General features: G+C 40.9%; 2 protein-coding genes across 2 annotated transcripts; both read right to left on the bottom strand.

Moving 5' to 3' along the window:
* Nucleotides 1-45: 45 nt before the first annotated feature.
* si:dkey-96l17.6 (uncharacterized) lies at nucleotides 46-6472 on the bottom strand. The gene is made up of 6 exons (XM_053610800.1): nucleotides 6371-6472; nucleotides 4911-5121; nucleotides 4309-4469; nucleotides 1501-1703; nucleotides 686-764; nucleotides 46-532 (listed from the first exon to the last, which is right to left on the bottom strand). Exons 1-6 carry the CDS (start codon nucleotides 6470-6472, stop codon nucleotides 482-484), a joined length of 807 nt encoding a protein of 268 aa, XP_053466775.1. The 3' UTR covers nucleotides 46-481.
* LOC128625633 (uncharacterized) lies at nucleotides 5850-18102 on the bottom strand. Its single transcript, XM_053654117.1, has 11 exons — nucleotides 17669-18102; nucleotides 16868-17488; nucleotides 16610-16670; nucleotides 16327-16424; nucleotides 12919-13092; nucleotides 12093-12247; nucleotides 11860-11984; nucleotides 11695-11741; nucleotides 11006-11095; nucleotides 7196-7337; nucleotides 5850-6834 (listed from the first exon to the last, which is right to left on the bottom strand). The coding sequence occupies exons 3-10, from the start codon at nucleotides 16662-16664 to the stop codon at nucleotides 7209-7211; spliced, it is 873 nt and encodes a 290-aa protein (XP_053510092.1). The 5' UTR covers nucleotides 16665-16670; nucleotides 16868-17488; nucleotides 17669-18102; the 3' UTR covers nucleotides 5850-6834; nucleotides 7196-7208.
* Between the last annotated feature and the right edge of the window lie 607 nt (nucleotides 18103-18709).

Genomic DNA, 18709 nt, shown 5'->3' on the forward strand with positions numbered 1-18709 from the left:
ACTTCAAGTACGTGTAAAAATTAATACAATCAAAGGACAAGTATTACATTTACATAATCCTGTTTCTGCCACTTGAAGGAAAAACAAAACTCATTTACTTTATTTTATTATATGCTAATTTCAACTTGTGTCCTGAAATCTTTTCTTAACTTCATTTTGTTTTGGGGATTTTTAAAACCAGAAGTCACCACAGTGACTGAGAATGTGCAAAAAGCAATTTTTCATTTGTTCATTAATTTATCTTCATTAAGTGTTTTATTCTGGTAGGACCACTCCACTCCATCACAGGGCACCATGCACACAAACAAACATTCACACACTTGTTGACACTTAGGGGCAATTTAGTGTACTGTAGGCAAAACACCCATAATTTATTTTATTTGGGGCCTTAATTCAGCAGTGCAAGCACAGTCTAATAATAAACAAACAATAAATCTCCAAAAACTTGATCGAAACAGTGCCGGATTTGAGTGAGCTTCACTCACACATCTTCCTCTTCCACAGCTTGACCTGATTTTAGTCTCAAAATCACCTAGGAATAGAATGTGTGTGTGTGAGAGAGAGAGAGAGAGAGAGAGAGAGAGAGAGAGAGAGAGAGAGAAAGATAACAGTTTTCAGTGATACTTAAAATCTTAATTAAACATAGTAGAACAATAGAAGTGTAATGAAATGTAGTAGAAAAGACCTCTTTGAGTTGAGCGATCTCTTTGCTCTCCATATTTCTCTGTGCATGGTTGGTGATGGCCTTCACCCGGGAGGCATATCTGAGTCCGGAATTAATTTTGTTGTTGTTGTTGTTTACATTAATATCACATTCATGCTTGATTCATAATGCTTTTACTTGTTTAGAAACTTTTTATAGCCTTGAAAATTTACAATTGCATAATTTGTTTAAATACAGTAGAAAGGAATAAAGGAAGGAGATGGAAAGCTTATAGATCAAGGATGCACAATTGCCACCTATAAAAAGTTAGACTCTTCCCGCTAAAGAATTTGGCTATTCCTTCAGATAGAACACTTAAAACACTTAAGCAGAACCTTACAACAGAGGGTTCCCTTTTACAAAAACATTGCCTCGATGCATTTACCCCTTTAACCTTTTCTACATTTGAATAGCTTCTTTGGCATCATTATGCAATTTATTTAGGTGTGTTCTCTAACAAACTCTGGGACCTTTCAGGAAAGGTGTACTTGTAACAAGATCGTGTGACACTTTGGTTACATACGGTTGGACTCCATTTCCTGGTGGAACTAAATTACAGTACAGGTTTCACACCAATGGGGTGAATACTTATGCAATCTGTAATTCCCCTCTTCAATATTATGGGCTATTGTGTGTAGATTCATGATGTATATTCTCAATTAAGCTCATTTCTAGGTTGTAACACTACAAAATGCAAGGCAGTTCCAAATAGAGCCCGTTTAGAAAGCTAGAACCATCCAAAGAAGCATTGAGGAAATGTAATTGGAAATATGTGCATATTTGTGTTTGTGTCTTACATGAGTGAGGTAAGGGTCTCGTCAAGGTTGCAGTCAGAAGGAGAGATATTGAGGAACATGAGGGTTTTGGCATTGCCCCCCAGTGAGTCCTGCATGAGTTGTGTCAGCTTGTTGTTGCGGTAGGGAACATGAGCTTGCTCCATAGCCAGAGCCGAGATCACGTCACCAAGAGCACTCAGAGACTTATTAATGGAATTAGCCTCCTGCACAAAACACACACACAAACAATATTGGGTAAATTACTGTCCCTAATATACCCAAGAGTAGATCTGCAATTAAAGGACCAGTTGGCAGGCACTGCATTCTTAAGAGGTCTCTGCAATCAATGAATTGCATGTGAACTGATGAAAAAAGATCCTCCTACACTGTCTGAGCCCCAAAATGAGGCAGGGAAACAAGAATCAGCCAGGCCTTAGGGCCAAGGCAGATAGTCAACGAGGCCATGTAACTTAACCTGCAGAAGACAGTAAACAAAACTGCCAGTTAAAGGCCAAATGATGTAATTTCTGTGGCATTTCTGTGGTGTATGATGTAACATTCCAGTTGGGTAGTAAAATGTGGATTGGATTGTGTATGTTGCTTCCATCTGTAACCCCCCTTCCCCCCCGGGGCTAGATTTCATGTTGGAAATTTTTGTTGTAACCATACAAAAGGAACCTAAAATTATGATTAATGATAAGACTTTTCCCAGCTATGTCACAGAAGGATTTATAAAAATTTACACAGCATCCAGACTGCTTCTATTGAAACCTTTAGCCCTTCCACCACAAAGCGAATGTGATGTCTTGGGACTTGTAGAAGATCCAAGGCCTGGAATAATAGAAGTCCTTGTGATTGCTGGCCGTGTGGATGCCATGACCTCTGGAAGTGTCCTTGAGGAAATGGATAAAAAGCTGCCCATTCAAGTATGCAGATAATCTCCTGCAGGTATCAGTCTATATTAAGACACCCGCCTGGGAATACTGATCTCTACCTCACTCTAATGTATATTCTGAAAAGCTATGTGAAGTCCAGCACCAAAGAGATGAATCCATGGAAACCACCTGTGATTCCTGGCAACCAGTTAAGTCTTGACCACATTTATCCATCCATCCATCCATCTTCTACCGCTTACTCCTTTTCAGGGTCACGGGGAACCTGGAGCCTATCCCAGGGAGCATCGGGCACTAGGCGGGGTACACCCTGGACAGGGTGCCAGTCCATTGCAGGGCACATTGACCACATTTATTACAAACAGAAATATGTACACTCCCCCTATAGTCAGTGCCTAAAGTCCTTTAGTGCCCTGAAGCTGCCTTTACTTCAAGAGTTATTTACATCTGCAAGTAAGCAGCAAGAAGAAAAACTCATTTGTTTACTCCTGGACAGTCAATATTTGTTGTTACTGAATGAGGAGTGTTGTTACTGAATGAGGAGAGAGAGCACAAGCCATCCCTCCAACCAAGAGAGCAAGTCAAATTTTGCTCTCTTGGACTCATATGGCTGTGGTCACATTGGGCTGTGGCTTCAGACTCTATTTACTTAGCCACCACTTCTTTTCTCAGCTCACAACAGCCTGTCTTGGTGGTTTCACTTCAGACATCCAGAGGGGCAGCCTGACAGGTGGCTGGAAAATTGGGACAATATGACTTTCAAGTTGAGCATTAGCCTGGCGTGCACCAGAGTATAGCCAGAGTCCTGGCAGGAAAGGGTCTAGAATCCACATGTGAATGGTATCAAGCTGGTAGAACTCTAAACACCCTGGCCTGTGGTGGATATTCTTGCTACATTAGCAGTGGGTAATATTAGAGACTTACACAGATGACATTGTCCCTTTAGCTCTCAGACATGTGGGGAGATCTGAACAGTTACAAATGCAGCCTCAACAGGACGTGTATTGCACTCTCACCTTGGCCCTGAGACAGAACGTGAACAAGATGAATTCCATGTTAACTGGATGAAGCAATACAAATATAAAGAACTGGAGACAGATAGTGACAGGATCCCTGTTTGACACATTGGAAACCCCAGCTGTCAGAAAATACTGTCTGTACTGGCCTCAGAAAGAGCCACACCATGGTGTGCTGTATTATTAAATTGAGAATGATGTTGGAACTCCCACTTGGCTCCACCTGGATTAGTATTTTGTATGGGAGATTTCAGATTCTTCTCAGAGACCACCCTTCCCTTTGTGCCATTGACGTTGGGGTTTCAAGGGTGTCTCTTATTGAGGTTGTTGAACTCTTGGTTAAAAAACTTCTTGCCAGAACACATCTATGGACAGTGCAAGTATGGCAAAAGAAATTACACAATTTCCACAGGAGGAACATGCCTAAAGGGTGAGAGATCTTGTCCATGTAAGGGATAGCATGAAGAAAAAAAGTCCTGAGCACCAAATTCCAAACACAGTGAAAACATGCCTGCCTGCCTTTTTACTAAGCACTTGGGCCCAGTCCTATATCAAGTCAGAGGGCTAAGGAGCAGTAAACCTATGGCACCCACCTGCCTCAGGATCTGTGGCAGCTCTACAGTTTTACAGCTGAGTAAGAACAAGAGGAAGGCACCATTCCAGTGCAAACCACCCAAACCGGATGGGTGGTGTATAGGCTCCTACACTATCCAGGACGTAACTCAAGGGCGTTAACAGTTAAATTGAGCAGTTTAAGGTAGGTAGTTTTTTTTTTTTCCATTTACAGATCATTGCAGGTTCAGTTCTTGATTAAATTCCTCTAGTCTTCACTTGAGCTGTTAACAGTTATTTTAACCTTAAGAGCAATGCTACTATATAGTATATCATTTAAATTCTATTAATTTACTAAACATAATCACCTTCAGCTGGTCATCTTTAGCTCCCGTCTTCGCCGCTCTCTCGCTTCCTGCCAGGTCAACAAGGTTCAGTTTGCCAAATGTCATGCTGCCATTGGCCAGGTTGCGACTTTCCAACATGATGCTTATAATCAGGTGAGAGCGAGAGCTTTCTATATTCATCTCTGTAAGGTCAACCACAGCACCAAGTCACCATTAAAAATTCACAACATACTAGAATCCATATAGTCAACAGGATCACACCCTAGCAGAGAGTGGTTAGGGATGGTAGTGCAGCTATTTTGTAGCAGTGTGTACACATTTCCATTAAATCATAGTACCAGAGCTCAGCTATGCACAAAAACCAAAACAATATTTAAGATGTGAAGCAGACAATACTGTATTACAAAAAACAGCAAAAACTTGCAGCTGTTAGGTTTTGTCACGAACTCAATGGGAACAAAATGGGGAAAAAATGCCATACACTAGAGCATCTTTCTATGATTGACCCACAAATGATTTTAGCATGTTATGTAGTGGCCAATGAGCCAAAAAAGAAATTAACCAATGGTGTTTGAAAAACTATAGGGTCCTACACATTTGTAGCAACTTTAACTAAAACATACTGGTAGCTGCAATATGTCGGTTGGCAGAGCCCAGTTCAAAGAGAGCAAAGAGCTCGCCAGCACTAGTCGCTTCCTTTGCCTCTGCTCCTTGGGCAAATACAAGCCCCTTTTTGTCCTTTTTAATCTCAATGCGTTTTGACAGTGCCTCAGCTGGGCTCACAAAGAGGTCCTGTAGCCGATCGTTATACAACTCCAACATAGAAGCCGACACCTGGACAAGGCATAGAAAGAGTAGATAGATGAGGATGACACATGATTGTCTAAGTGTTATCATACTTCAAATGCACTAAAGCTTAACACAACAGAGATTCCCAAGGTCATGCTCTAAAACCCCAATTCACATTGTTTCCAGTTTAGAGCTCTCAATACATGCAAGTAAACAGAAAGAAGTATGTCTTAGATACATCACAAGAGAAGACAAGAGAAGAGAAGAGAAGAGAAAATCCCAAGACCATCCATAAACTTCAGAGGTCCCTTAGCTTCATTAATTACTACTGGCAGTTCATCAGGAACCTCAGCACTGCAGCCACATATCTCACCTCCCTCCTTAATGGTCCTCTGTTCTCAACCCATTTATATTTGTTATTTTGCAGATGTCCTTATCCAGAGTGAGTTACAGAAATAGACTACAGTTTGTAGGCCCTATTGAAAACCCACCCTTATGCTAGTTCACAAGGTCAGAGATTAAATGTATGATTAGTCTTAAAACCCTGTTCGGAGACAATAATTGTTTTGGAAAACTATTTAAATTTTTTAATATTGTGGATTGGTCCCTGCATCCCTTGGTCATCTGCACTGACCATTAAAACATGAAGAACATCAACACTTGTCTCCTCACCAAACCAGGTGGATACACCTGCTTTTCTTTCAATATTTCCTACTGACATGGATCCAAGAATGTCAAAGCAGATGTCACAAGTTCACAATCAACCACAAGTTGACCCACTGCCACCACCCAACCTCAAGCTTGCCTGCTTGGTTGCTCATTTCCTCTTGGAGATGAGGCTGGGGATGCCAGGACAGGCAGCTTATATTATTCCCTTATTAGTGTCTTCACCTGCACCCTGGTCAACCTGCACCAGTTTTGTCCTAGATTGATTGCTAGTCTGTGTTAATGGGATTCTATATGATATGTGTCTATATCAATTATAGTCTTATTAGTATTTCTTAGTGCTTAGATCATTATTTGTCTCTCACACTTTCTGGTAATTGTCTTATTTAGGTTCAGTCACTTGATTATGGTGTTCTATGTTTCTGTTTCTTTCTACTCAACATTTTGCTCTTGCTCTTGGTTTGTCTGTTTGTCTTATTTAAACTGTTTTTATCCCAGTGCCTTTTTTGTTATAAGACATGAAAAGGAGTAAAATAAAATTTATCTGGTTAAGTATAGAAAAAAAGATTTGTAAAAATGAATTTGAAGATGTTGTGGAACAATTTTTGCAAGTCAGACTACAGGTCACCTTGAACTCAAATTTTGTCTCGTTCTCTTGGATGATTTCAAAGATCCTAGTGAAAGTCCTAGGGATGATTCCAGGATTTTTCTGCTCTCTATCCCCCAACATAGTAAATGTTTTTCCTGAGCCAGTCTGTCCATATGCAAAGATGCATACATTGAAGCCATCGATTGCAGATTGAATTAGCCTTTGGAGAGGGCATACAACCTTAGAATACAGAATATCCTTTTAAATCATCACTTTCCTACATTCCTGAAACAGGACTGCAGTTGGTTACCTGCTGGACTCCTCAAACACATCACTCTGTGTGTGCTCTGTGGTGAAGATCTTGTCAAATTGAAACTCTCGAGGTCCTCGTGGAGTTTCCAGAATCACTGAGTAATCATCCAAACATGACACAATGGTGCTGCTGCCCCTCACCAGCTCTGCCCGTGTCTGAGGCCTTATACGGCAGAACACCCGGACCTTACCTGTTTAGAATGCATGTATATAACTTAACTGCATGGGTTTGTTCTGGTAAAAATATGAGAACACCAAATCTGTAATAAACTATTACTGTTGCCAAATAACTGCTGCATTCATGACTTAGGGCTGGTTTATACTTTTGCATATTTGTGAATACATGCAGGTGTAATGGGTGCATAATTACCTGTGAATTACTGTCTATAATGACGTTTTACAGAATAATCATAAGTAATCAGAATAATTTCATTGATTTAAAAGAACAGTTAATGCACGAGAATTTTCTAAAACATCCCCATGCACTGACATTAGAAAAGAAACTTTAACATTTTTATACAGTTAAACAACGAAAACCAAGGTTCTCCTCACAATATTCTGATGTTTATGTGATATGTGTATCAAAAACTATGCCTTTCATGTCCTCCACCATGTTGTAGTACTTCTTTCTTAGGGTCCGCTCTGCCGTGTAGTGCTCAATCATTTTCTTGTTCTCTTCTTTGGCCTGTTTCAGCTGGAGAAAAATACAGCAGCAAATAAGCAGAATTAATCAGACTTGGTCATTCTTCTCTTAACCAAGTTTGCTATGCTATTTTAAAGTGCCTGTGCATCATCGGTCACAATTAACATTAGGCATCAAGGCATTTATGCATTTACTTTGAGTTGAACATGATGGACTGGTGGCCTGAGGACAGATTAACCATTGACTTTGACTACATTACACTACAATCAGGGTGTTGTTTTGTAACACACCTTACACAACACATAAGCTAATTAACAACTCCTTCATGAAAATACATTCAGAAAAGAACAATAACATTGTCACAAAATATCCCTAATTGTCATGTTCCGGAACGTAAGGGAGGATAGGACGGATGCAAGTGCAGTAAAAGTCCATTGCGGAAACTGGACCAAATCCAAGGCTGGGACAGTTGGCTTGGTCTTCCTAGCATGACGTCTCCTCTATCCTCCTGCTGCATCCATGTTGAGGCCTAGTATTCTGTCATGTTCCGGAATGTAAGGGAGGATAGGACGGATGCAAGTGCAGTAAAAGATGTTTAATAGAGAGAGACAGGCAGACAAATCCAAATCATGATACAAGAGCATGGTCAAAACAGGCAATGGGTCAAGCGATCTAAAAACAGGCATAAACTGGGCAAGGCTAGAATCCAAAACGAGAAACGAGAAACAAAGTCAAAAAACATTAATCAAACCGAGAAACAAGGAACAACCGCTTGATAACGAGAATACACTCAATACTAGGCAAAGTCATGGTTTTCAAAAAGTCGCTTATATAGCATGGAGTGAGCGTGAGATTGGCAACAGGTGTGTGTGATTAGAATTCCGGAGACGGTGAACGTGTGTGTGTGATTGTGTGTCTGTGGGAAGTGTAGTCCATAGCGGCCATGTTTGTAGGACGCAGTGCAGGATGGGAAATGTAGTCACTGGTTTGCTGTGACATGACAGAACCCCCATTGTCCGAGCAGTAGCTGGTTCCTTGAGGAGCTGAGGAGCAGACATGAGACTGGGGCTGGTTCACCGGGGTCATCAGACTCGAGCATGAGCATAACCGGGTTGGACGTGACATTGGTTTCAGGCATGAGGAGAACTTGGTTGTTCGTGTCAACACACCCGGGAGTGAACAGAACTTGGTTGTCCGTGTCAGCAGGCTCGGGCCTGAACAGAACTTGGTCATCCGTGTCAGCAGGCTCGGGCGTGAGCAGAACTTGGTCATCCACGTCAGCAGACCCGGGCATGAGCAGAACTTGGTCATCCGCATCAGCAGACCTGGGCGTGAGCAGAATTTGGTCATCCGCGTCAGCAGACCCGGGCGTGAGCATAACTTGGTCGTCAGTGTCAGCAGACTCGGGCGTGAGCAGATCTTTGTCGGCCTTGTCAGCAGACCCGGGCATGAGCAGAACTTGGTTGGTTGTGTCAGCAGACCCGAACATGAACAGAACTTGGTTGTCTGTGTCAGCAGACTCGGGCGTGAACAGAACTTGGTCATCCTTGTCAGCAGACTTGGACGTGATCAGAAATTGGTTGTCCTTGTCAGCAGACCTGGGCGTGAGCAGATCTTGGTCGGCCTTGTCAGCAGACTCGGGCGTGAGCAGAACTTGGTCGGTTGTGTCAGCAGACACGGGCGTGAGCAGAACTTGGTCGTCCGTGTCAGCAGACTCGGGTGTGATCAGAACGTGGTTGGCCGTGACGATGGCTTCAGGCGTGAGCAGAACCTGGTTGATCGTGACGTCGGCTTCAGGCGTGAGCAGAACATGGTTGGTCGTGATGTCGCTTTCAGGCATGAGGAGAGCTTGGTTGGTGGTATAAACAGACTCTGGCGTGAGCATAACTTGGTTGGTTGTGATGTTGACTTCAGGTGTGAGCAGAACCTGGTTGGTTGTGATGTTGGCTTCAGGCATGAGGAGATCTTGGTTGGTGGTATAAACATACTCTGGCGTGAGAATAATTTAGTTCGTTGTGACACCGGCTTCAGGTGTGAGCAGAACCTGGTTGATCGTGATGTCGACTTATGGCATGAGCATAACTTGGTTGGTCGTGACATTGATTTCAGGCGTGAGCAGAGCCTGGTTGGTCATAACGTCAATTTCAGCCTGGAACGTAGCGTGGAAGGTCGCCCCGTCTACCTCAGCCATGAACATGGAGTGGGAGGCCTTCTCTTTAACCTGGGACAGGAACTTGGCTTGAGAGGTTGTCTCTTCGACCTTGACTTTATGCTGGAGCTCTGGAGATGAGACAACCTTGTGAGTCTCAGGCTGAAACTCTGGGAATGAGACCACCTCATGGGTCTCATGCTGAAGCTCTGGGGATGAGACCGCCTCGTGCGTCTCCTGCTGGAGCTCTTCAGGTGAGACCACCTCATGGATCTCAAGCTGGAGCTCTGGAACCGAGGTCACCACGTTGACCTCCGGCTGGAGCTCGGCAGGTGAGACCACCTCATGAGTCTCAGGTTCAAGCTCTGGAGCTGAGGTCACCACCTTGACCTCTGGCTGGAGCTCTACAGGTGAGACCACCTCGTGGGTCTCAGGTTGGAGCTCCGTAGAAGAGGTCGCCATGTTGACCTTCGGCTGGACCTTGGCAGGTGAGACCACCTCGTGGATCTGGAACTGGAGCTCTGGAGCCGAGGCAGCTACAATGATCCCCCCCCCCAAAGATGTACCAGGTTGGCCTTAGATTCTGGACTCCCGAACGTCATCATAAATCCTCTCACAAACTGGGTTACACTCTCAAGGTCCCTGTGTTCCTTGGCCATTAGGAGCTGCACCCACTGGCGGGCTGGTCCAAAGAACCGGGACCACATGAACTTGAGCCATTGCTTCTCTTCTGGCTTGGGGTCTGCTAAGCTTGCAAAATAGAACTGGCAGTCCACAAGGAAATATTCAGGGTAGCAAAATAAATTAATCATAAGGATCGGGCAGCTCCATGAAAGTCCATTGCGGAAACTGGATCAAATCCAAGGCTGGGACAGTTGGCTTGGTCTTCCTAGTGTGATGTCTCCTCCATCCTCCTGCTGCATCCATGTTGAGGCCTAGTATTCTGTCACGTTCCGGAATGTAAGGGAAGATAGGACGGATGCAAAAGCAGTAAAAGACGTTTAATAGAGAGAGACAGGCAAACACATCCAAATCATGATACTAGAGCGTGGTCAAAACAGGCAATGGGTCAAGCCATCTAAAAACAGGCATAAACTGGGCAAGGCTAGAATCCAAAATGAGAAACGACAAACAAAGTCAAAAACCGTGAATCAAACCGAGAAACAAGGAACAACCGATTGGTAACGAGAATACACTCAATACTAGGCAAAGTCATGGTGTTCAAAAAGTCTCTTATTTAGCATGGAGTGAGTGAGTGAGTGTGAGATTGGCAACACCTGTGTGTGATTAGAATTCCGGAGAAGGTGAACGGGTGTGTGTGTGGGAAGTGTAGTCCATAGCGGCCATTTTTGTAGGTCACAGTGAAGGATGGGAAATGTAGTCACTGGTTTGCTGTGATATGACACTAATGGTCACTTAACACCTACAGTGGCTAATTAAATATTACAGCATTAAATTAACATGTGCAGTGTTTAAGTTGGGATGAAACTAATAATATTGTAAGGGATAAATCAGTTTGGGGATTTTGGAAAACACTATTCTGAATATTACATTAACTAGCCATTCTCACCTCAGCTTGCAGGAATAGCAGCTGCTGGCCCACACTCTTCCCAACCTCTAAGTTTAGGACATCACTGTTTTTGAACCTTTCCTCAAAGCTCTGTGGAATCAAATGGGATGAATGATCACAAGAAAATGTATAAATGGACCATGGGTTATATCAAGATTGCGTCAACCTACATTATTTCCATATTAACTTGATATGACATGATTCACTGACATTTTAGAACAAGGGTTTGCATTAGTGCCAACAAGGTCTACATGTTAAGGTTACTTCAAATTTCCATTATCAAAATTCTGAGACAATTAGAAAATAAATTTTACACAGCATTATTATGTAAAATCAAAAACTGTTGGTTCTACAAGGTACTGTCTGGCCATTTCTTATAAACCAATCTCAATCTCATTATACTGTATAACTGATAATAAACTAGGCAAAGAAAGACATTTTGAGTCTCATGGAGCATAAGCAGAACATCTATAGCTGAAAGGTGCTTTTTTCTCCTTTTTAAAAACTTTATACTGTAATTAGCTGGTCAGTTAGATCAGGTGTGTCAGAAGTAGAGGAAACTTTAAACTTGTGCATGTCAGTGGATCCCCAGGCCTGGAGTTAAGAACACCTGATGTGACAATGCTGCTCGGTGTACAGGTGTCATTCTTTGAAATATTTCTTTGTGTAGTGGGTTTGTGCATGCATACTTTCACACTCTCATCCAACGCTGTCAGTTCATCCTCACTGACAGAGTCTGATAATGTAATAACAGATATTTAAGAAAAAAATGGAAACACAAGTCATTTGCAAAGAAATTTTGATAAATTGGTGAATTTATTTGTTGTTGTTCTTGTTGGTGGTGGTTTGTTTACCAGTGGTGGTGGGTGTAACCCCTGCTTTGATGCACTCCAGGGCTACTAGTAAGACTTCATGCTTCTGCAGGTTAACCTCAGCTTGAGTTACCTGATCACCCAGACTGATTTCTGATTGGTCCTTCCTATTATGGGACATGACACATTCTATTCAAGCTTGATTTCATAACGCAAAGTTATGTATTGTTCTGTGAGATATGTCATTCATTCTTCTGATTTATGTATGTTTTTACTTCAGAGGTCTCAGATCTATGCTTTCCATATCTGGTTGGTTGTCCTGGAAGGATGTCAGTCTATTTCTAGCCTCAGCAACAGCTTTGCGGTTGTCCTCTGCCATCTGGTCAAACTGCTGCTTTGCCTCTGTTACCTCTGCATAGATGAGATGAGCCTGAGGAAGAGGTTTAATCATAAAATGCACCTTAATATTAGGTAGGTACCACTTTTCAAAAATAGTCAAAATGATGCCACTATGTCACAGGGTTCTAGATTTGCCCTAAGAGTGTGGGGCATAGCAAATTTCCAAACAGTGATTTCAGTATTTCAAATGATTAACTGGGTGTTTGAATACCTGTGCATATCTCTAATGATAATAATATGAGTTTGCCTGTCATGTAAGCAGTATTTTATATTAACATTAACTAGCTGCTTAACTGAGTTAAATTGGCATAGAACTTTCCAGAAATTATTTAGCTAGCTGCTATGCTAGGAAACATCACCCAGCTTGCTAGGATAACTGGATAATTTACACATAGTGAAATGAATTCAAAACTTGTAAATATTAATAATGAGTAATCCATTAACAATAATGACAGTTGTAACTACCTTGACCATATGGCAGCATGCTAGTCTGCTTCCTTATTGTAGTTATTATGTTGTTTTAAATCTAGAAAAGCAATGCCAACTTCATTCAATTTCAAATGTATTTTAATAATGTGCATGGTAGGAGCTTTAAAATAAAATGCAGCCTCTTACAGTATGCTGCAATAAGTAAATTAACTGACAAATAAATGAACATAATCAAAGGCTGACTCATGTTTCTGTTGTTTACTACCACCCCACCTGGCGGACTACAGCAGCAAGCAGACGAGTGTATGCTGATGGTGCCACACCATTCTGAAATCCTCCTCCATCGATCAGCATTGAGATCTCACGCTCTCGTTTATACAAACTCTCTCTCAGCACCTCCAGACGGGCTTTGGCTCCATCTAAAGGTGCATCTGAGTCAGTACTTTCCTGTAAGATAACAAAAGTACAGAAGATGCACAGATACTTCTGATGCCCAATTTCATTGTCTGTTAACAGTTTTGAGATTTTTAGCACAGATTTTAGTAAATACGCAAAATGTGGTTAACTAGCATCCAGTCTGAGGACATTAAGGATGTTCTAATGATTTACTGACTGTATAATAATAATAATAATAATAATAATAATAATAATAATAATAATAATAACAAGAAGAAGAATAAGAAGAAGAAAAGGAAGAATTATATTTACTTTCAATCTATACTGTTATTTGGGTAACAGGGTACTTTCAAGGTGTTTTGTACTTTCAAAGTGACCTCATCAAAATATAATTGAAAATAAAAGGGGAAATTCAAATGATGCCATTAAATATAGAGAATATTGTAATTTTTCTGAAGTTGTCTCAGACCATTATCTTATTTCATTCATAATATGTATTGATCATAATATTTCCACCTCGCCTCGCTACTGCATAAAACGTACTTTCACATCAGCCACTGCACCGAGCTTCATAAATAACCTCGCAGAGACATCAATTAGATTTGGATCACCGTCTGGTCCGATAGAACTCGATCAGGTGACTGAAAGCCTAGAGTCAACGCTTCGCTACACGCTAGATAGAGTGGCTCCACTCAAAAGAAAATTAATTAGAGAGAAAAAACTAGCACCCTGGTATAACGATAAAATGTGTACCTTAAAACAGACCACTCGACAATTAGAACGTAAATGGCGTCAAACCAAATTGGTAATATTTCAAACCGCATGGAAGGAGAGCCTCCTGAACTATAGAAAATCTCTCCACCTTAATAGGAGATAACAAAAACAATTCTAGATTTCTATTCAACACAGTAGCAAAATAAACTAGGAGTAAAACCACTACAGAAAGAAACACCCAATCATTACATAGCGGTGAAGATTTCATGAAATTTTTCATTGGTAAGATTGAAAATATTAGATTTGAAATTCAGGCTATTAAATTAAAACCAGACAGTATTATAACTAACCCATTAGATGATAATATAGCAATATCAGATCAATGTTTAGAGTGTTTTGCTCCCCTTAGAGAGACCGAACTAGCTTCATTAATCTCTTCAGCAAATTCAAACTTGCATACTAAATCCTGTACCTACATATTTCTTTAAACAGATTTGTCCTGGAGTAATTGAACCACTTTTAAATATAATCAATTCTTCCCTTAGCACTGGCTATGTACCTAAATCACTTAAATTAGCAGTTATTAAACCCTTGATTAAAAAACCTGACCTTGACCCCTCTCAACTGTCCAGCTATAGACCAATATCAAATCTCCCCTTCATCTCTAAGATCTTAGAAAAGGTTGTAGCAAAGCAGTTATGCTCGTACTTACATAGGAATAACATTCATGAAATGTATCAGTCAGGATTTAGACCTCATCACAGCACAGAGACAGCGCTGGTTAAAGTAGTAAATGACCTACTACTGGCCTCTGATCAGGGTTGTGTCTCGCTGCTTGTGTTACTCGACCTTAGTGCAGCTTTTGATACTATAGATCATACTATTCTCCTTGACAGATTAGAAAATGTTGTTGGCATTAAGGGAACAATCCTCTCCTGGCTCAGGTCTTATCTAACCGATCGTTATCAGTTCGTAGATGTAAATAGAGACTTCTCAACGCATACCGAAGTTAACTTTGGAGTACCACAAGGTTCTGTTTTAGGCCCACTGCCTTTTACTTTATATATGCTACCTCTAGGTCAAATATTCATAAACATGGAATTAGCTTCCACTGTTATGCTGATGATACACAATTGTATGTCTCAGCGAAGCCAGAGGACAGACAGAAGCTTAATAAAGTTGAGGATTGTGTAAAGGACATTAGACGTTGGATGTTAACTAACTTCCTTTTACTTAATTCTGATAAGACAGAAATACTTTTATTAGGATCACATGTAGCTAGAAGTAATCTTTCTGATCTCACAGTTACTCTGGATGGACTTTCTGTTTCATCATGTGCAGCAGTAAAAGACCTTGGTGTGATTATTGACTCCAGTCTATCATTTGATGCTCATGTAGATTATATTACTGTGATAGCCTTCTTTCATCTCAGAAATATTTCTAAGATAAGAAATATATTGTCACTACATGAAGCAGAAATATTAGTTCATGCATTCGTCACCTCTAGATTAGATTACTGTAATGCCTTACTGTCTGGATGTTCCAGTAGGAACACAAACAAACTCCAGTTAGTCCAGAATGCAGCTGCTAGAGTCCTAACTAGAACCAGAAGATATGAACATATCACCCCGATCTTATCAACACTGCATTGGCTCCCAGTGAAATCTCGCACTGATTATAAAATACTATTATTAACTTATAAAGCACTAAACGGTCTCGCACCACACTATATAAGCGACCTTTTGGTTTTCTATGATCTGCCATGCCTACTTAGATCAAAAGATGCGAGCTATTTGATGGTAACTCGAATAGTGAAGGCTACAGCAGAGGGTGAGCTTTCTTTTATAGAGCCCCACAGTTATGGAACAGTCTTCCAATTAGTGTTTGGAACTCAGACACAGTCTCAGTGTTTAAGTCTAGGCTTAAAACGTATTTGTTTACTCAAGCCTACCCTGACTAGACTTTCTATTATGCTAAGCACAATCCTAATAATCTTTTCTCTCCCTCTCTCCTTCTGCCGAGCCACACACGATTTTATGGAGATACTAGAGATCCTGATCCTTTCTGCTCTCTGGACCTGCCTGATCCGTTTCAGATGTCCTACCTCTGGATGGAGCTCTCATCTACTCCAATTCCAGATTACTGGGAGTACGGCTGCTTCTAAGGCCAAACAGACTTCATATAAATCAATAATGAACTTTTCCACACTATCTGTTGTTACCCAGATGAGGATGGGTTCCCTTCTGAGTCTGGTTCCTCTCAAGGTTTCTTCCTCTTAACATCTTAGGGAGTTTTTCCTTGCCACTGTCATCACTCAGTGGCTTGCTCAGTTGGGATAAATTCGCACCTTTAATATCTGTATACCGTGTTAATATTTCTGTAAAGCTGCTTTGAGACAATGTCTATTGTAAAAAGCACTATACAAATAAAATTGAATTGAATTGAAATTGAATTAAATGCAAATCACAAACGTCATCTGAAAAACTGAGCATTGTATTACTCTTAATTAAATATTTAAAACCAGACAGGCAATAAGAGAGAGCTGAAACACAGTCAGTAGGTGGTTTTTACTGTTTCCTTTGCTTCAGGCTCATTGGTTTCCGTTGAGGTCTGCAGCATCTCCTGCACACGTCCCATCTCCATCCTGGCCATCTGCAGCTCCTGGAGTGCTAAAATTCATGTGATATATCAATTAAACAAGCATATATATATATATATATATATATATATATATATATATATATATATATATATATATAAATCAGTAGCAAATGAGTATATATAAAGAATCAGTAGCACTATAACTAAAATGAACTAAAATTATGATTTCTTTAGATCAATAAATGCAACTTACTAGATGCCTGGTGGTTGTGGAGCTGATCTAAACGCGAAGAGAAGAGCTCCATCATCTTGTTCTGAAAGAGGGAGGAAGAAATCTTTGACATTCATGTTTTTTTTCCAAAAAATTTTCTATTTTCCCCACCACTTGTAACTCGACAAATCTCTGTTTTATTCGATTAAATATTAAAATATGCTTAATTGTTTAAAAAAATATATCTATATTTACAATGGTTTTAGTTCATCTTTAATGGCAGAAATGGTGTTATGTTACCAGATGGGAGGCAAGCACGGGCCGAGCAGTGGCAGGAAGGCAAGGGAGGCGTGAAGTGCCAAGCACTAAGTCCGAAGCGAAAGGGATAATCCAAGACAAGATCTGAGAATCGTAAGTAGAAAACGAGGCTAGAGTCCTTAACCATGTAAGTCCGAAGCGTAGTAGGGAGCTTGGTAACTAGCTAGCGTCTAGGGAAAGCTAAGCGTTACTTCGCACAGGTGTTGGCACTCAATATTCCGGCAAACTTGAGCGCAGGCGTGGCTGGGAAATGTAGTCCACGCCGTCTCGGTGGCCGCAAGTTCGCCGTGGTGTAACAAATGCCCTTATATGCAAATGTAATATCTGCACTTCAGTAGTATTAATTTGTGCATGCAACTGTTTAGTTTGAACCCTCACAATATCTTCAGAAACTTCTAAACTCAATCTAGGTTAGATTAGGATGGTTACAGAAATTTTTCAGGAAGAGCTCTCCAGAAGCAGGGTCAGAGGTTAAAGGTCACTGGTGTGTGCTGTTTAACATGGTGTTACTTTCTCTCTCTCCCAGGTTGCCGAGTCATGTCTGTTTCTGTCCTGCAAAGCCTTCTGCTCATCCTGCAGTCTCTCGTTCACACTCTGCAGACTCTGAGATTAAACACAGCAGGAGAAATAGACAGAGACAAAATAATAATAATTAAACAAAAAACTATATACAGTAGATGAATACAGTCATATTGCCTGAGAGACAGACTATTGCAATGAACTGAAATATCTATCCAATGTACTAGTTTCAGGTAATTCTGAAGGAGCTATGTTTAAACCCACCTTGATCTTCTCCTCCCAAAGTGCACTTCTCCTCTCCACCTTCTCCTGGTAGATATCCAAGACCCTCTTCAGAGCATTCAGCTTGTTCTGGTAATAGGTTCTGATTTTCTGCACTGTTCTTTCCTACTCAGGAACAGACATGTTTGCTACAACCGCAAAGCATACCACTGTGCTTAAACATGTTCACATGCACTACATGTCCAGGCTAAGATGGTGCCAGCCTTATCAATGAGATAACTTGGCTTCACTAGATTCACTAAGGCTAATTCACAGGTTTTCTGCATCACCCTGGGACACAAAAAGCCTAACCTTAGCACTGTTTCTTAAATGATGGAAAACAACCTTAGCAAATATTATTTAAAATAGTAACTGAAATTACACGAAGGTTTCATATTTTGGATTTAATAATGAAACAATAGCATTTAATTTCTCATGGATACATTTTCTCTGACATTTAATACCCTGGATTTGTATCTCAGATTATTCCTATTTAAGCTACAGAAAGTTTTGATAAATGGTCTGTTACAGAGTTTTGACATTCAGAAGAAATGAAAATGTAGAATTGTGTATGACTATGCAGTGAAATACTTTTTTTTAAAGCATAATTGTTAAAAAAAAAAAAAAAGCCTTGATTTTCCACTGCCAGTACTTGCTTTGAATTTTTTTAATATGGTAAATGGTCTGCATTTATATAGCTCCTTTTAAATGCTTAGCAATTCCACAAAGTGCTTTACACTGTTTCTCATTCACCCATTCACACACCAGTGGCAGCAGAGCTACCATGCAAGGTGCTGGCTGGCCATCGGGAGCAACCTGGGGTTCAGTGTCTTGCCCATGGACAATTTGGTATGTGGAGGCATGTGGGCCGGGAATTGAACCACCAACTCTGTGATTAGTGGACAACCCGCTCTACCACCTGAGTCACAGTCGCCAACACAAATGAGAATTTACAATCATTAGATCCATGGTTTGTAAAGTGGGGTCTGGAGACCCCCAGGGATTCATAAAGCCTTGTTATGGGGTCTGTGACTTTATTATTTT

Source organism: Ictalurus furcatus, chromosome 22, assembly GCF_023375685.1.
Source record: "Ictalurus furcatus strain D&B chromosome 22, Billie_1.0, whole genome shotgun sequence".
NCBI classification, from domain to species: Eukaryota; Metazoa; Chordata; class Actinopteri; order Siluriformes; family Ictaluridae; genus Ictalurus; species Ictalurus furcatus.

Excerpts from the sequence above, each read along its gene's own strand:
- si:dkey-96l17.6 (XM_053610800.1), bottom strand. The coding sequence starts at position 6,472 with ATGTTGGGGGATAGAGAGCAGAAAAATCCTGGAATCATCCCTAGGACT. Across the intron at positions 5,122-6,370 it reads AGACAAAATTTGAGTTCAAG|GTGTCGGCTTCTATGTTGGA; the intron begins GTGACCTGTAGT and ends TGCCTTGTCCAG. Across the intron at positions 1,704-4,308 it reads CTAAAGATGACCAGCTGAAG|GAGGCTAATTCCATTAATAA; the intron begins GTGATTATGTTT and ends TGTTTTGTGCAG.
- LOC128625633 (XM_053654117.1), bottom strand. The coding sequence starts at position 16,664 with ATGATGGAGCTCTTCTCTTCGCGTTTAGATCAGCTCCACAACCACCAG. Across the intron at positions 12,248-12,918 it reads TTGCTGCTGTAGTCCGCCAG|GCTCATCTCATCTATGCAGA; the intron begins GTGGGGTGGTAG and ends CCTCTTCCTCAG. Across the intron at positions 7,338-11,005 it reads TGCTATTCCTGCAAGCTGAG|CTGAAACAGGCCAAAGAAGA; the intron begins GTGAGAATGGCT and ends ATTTTTCTCCAG.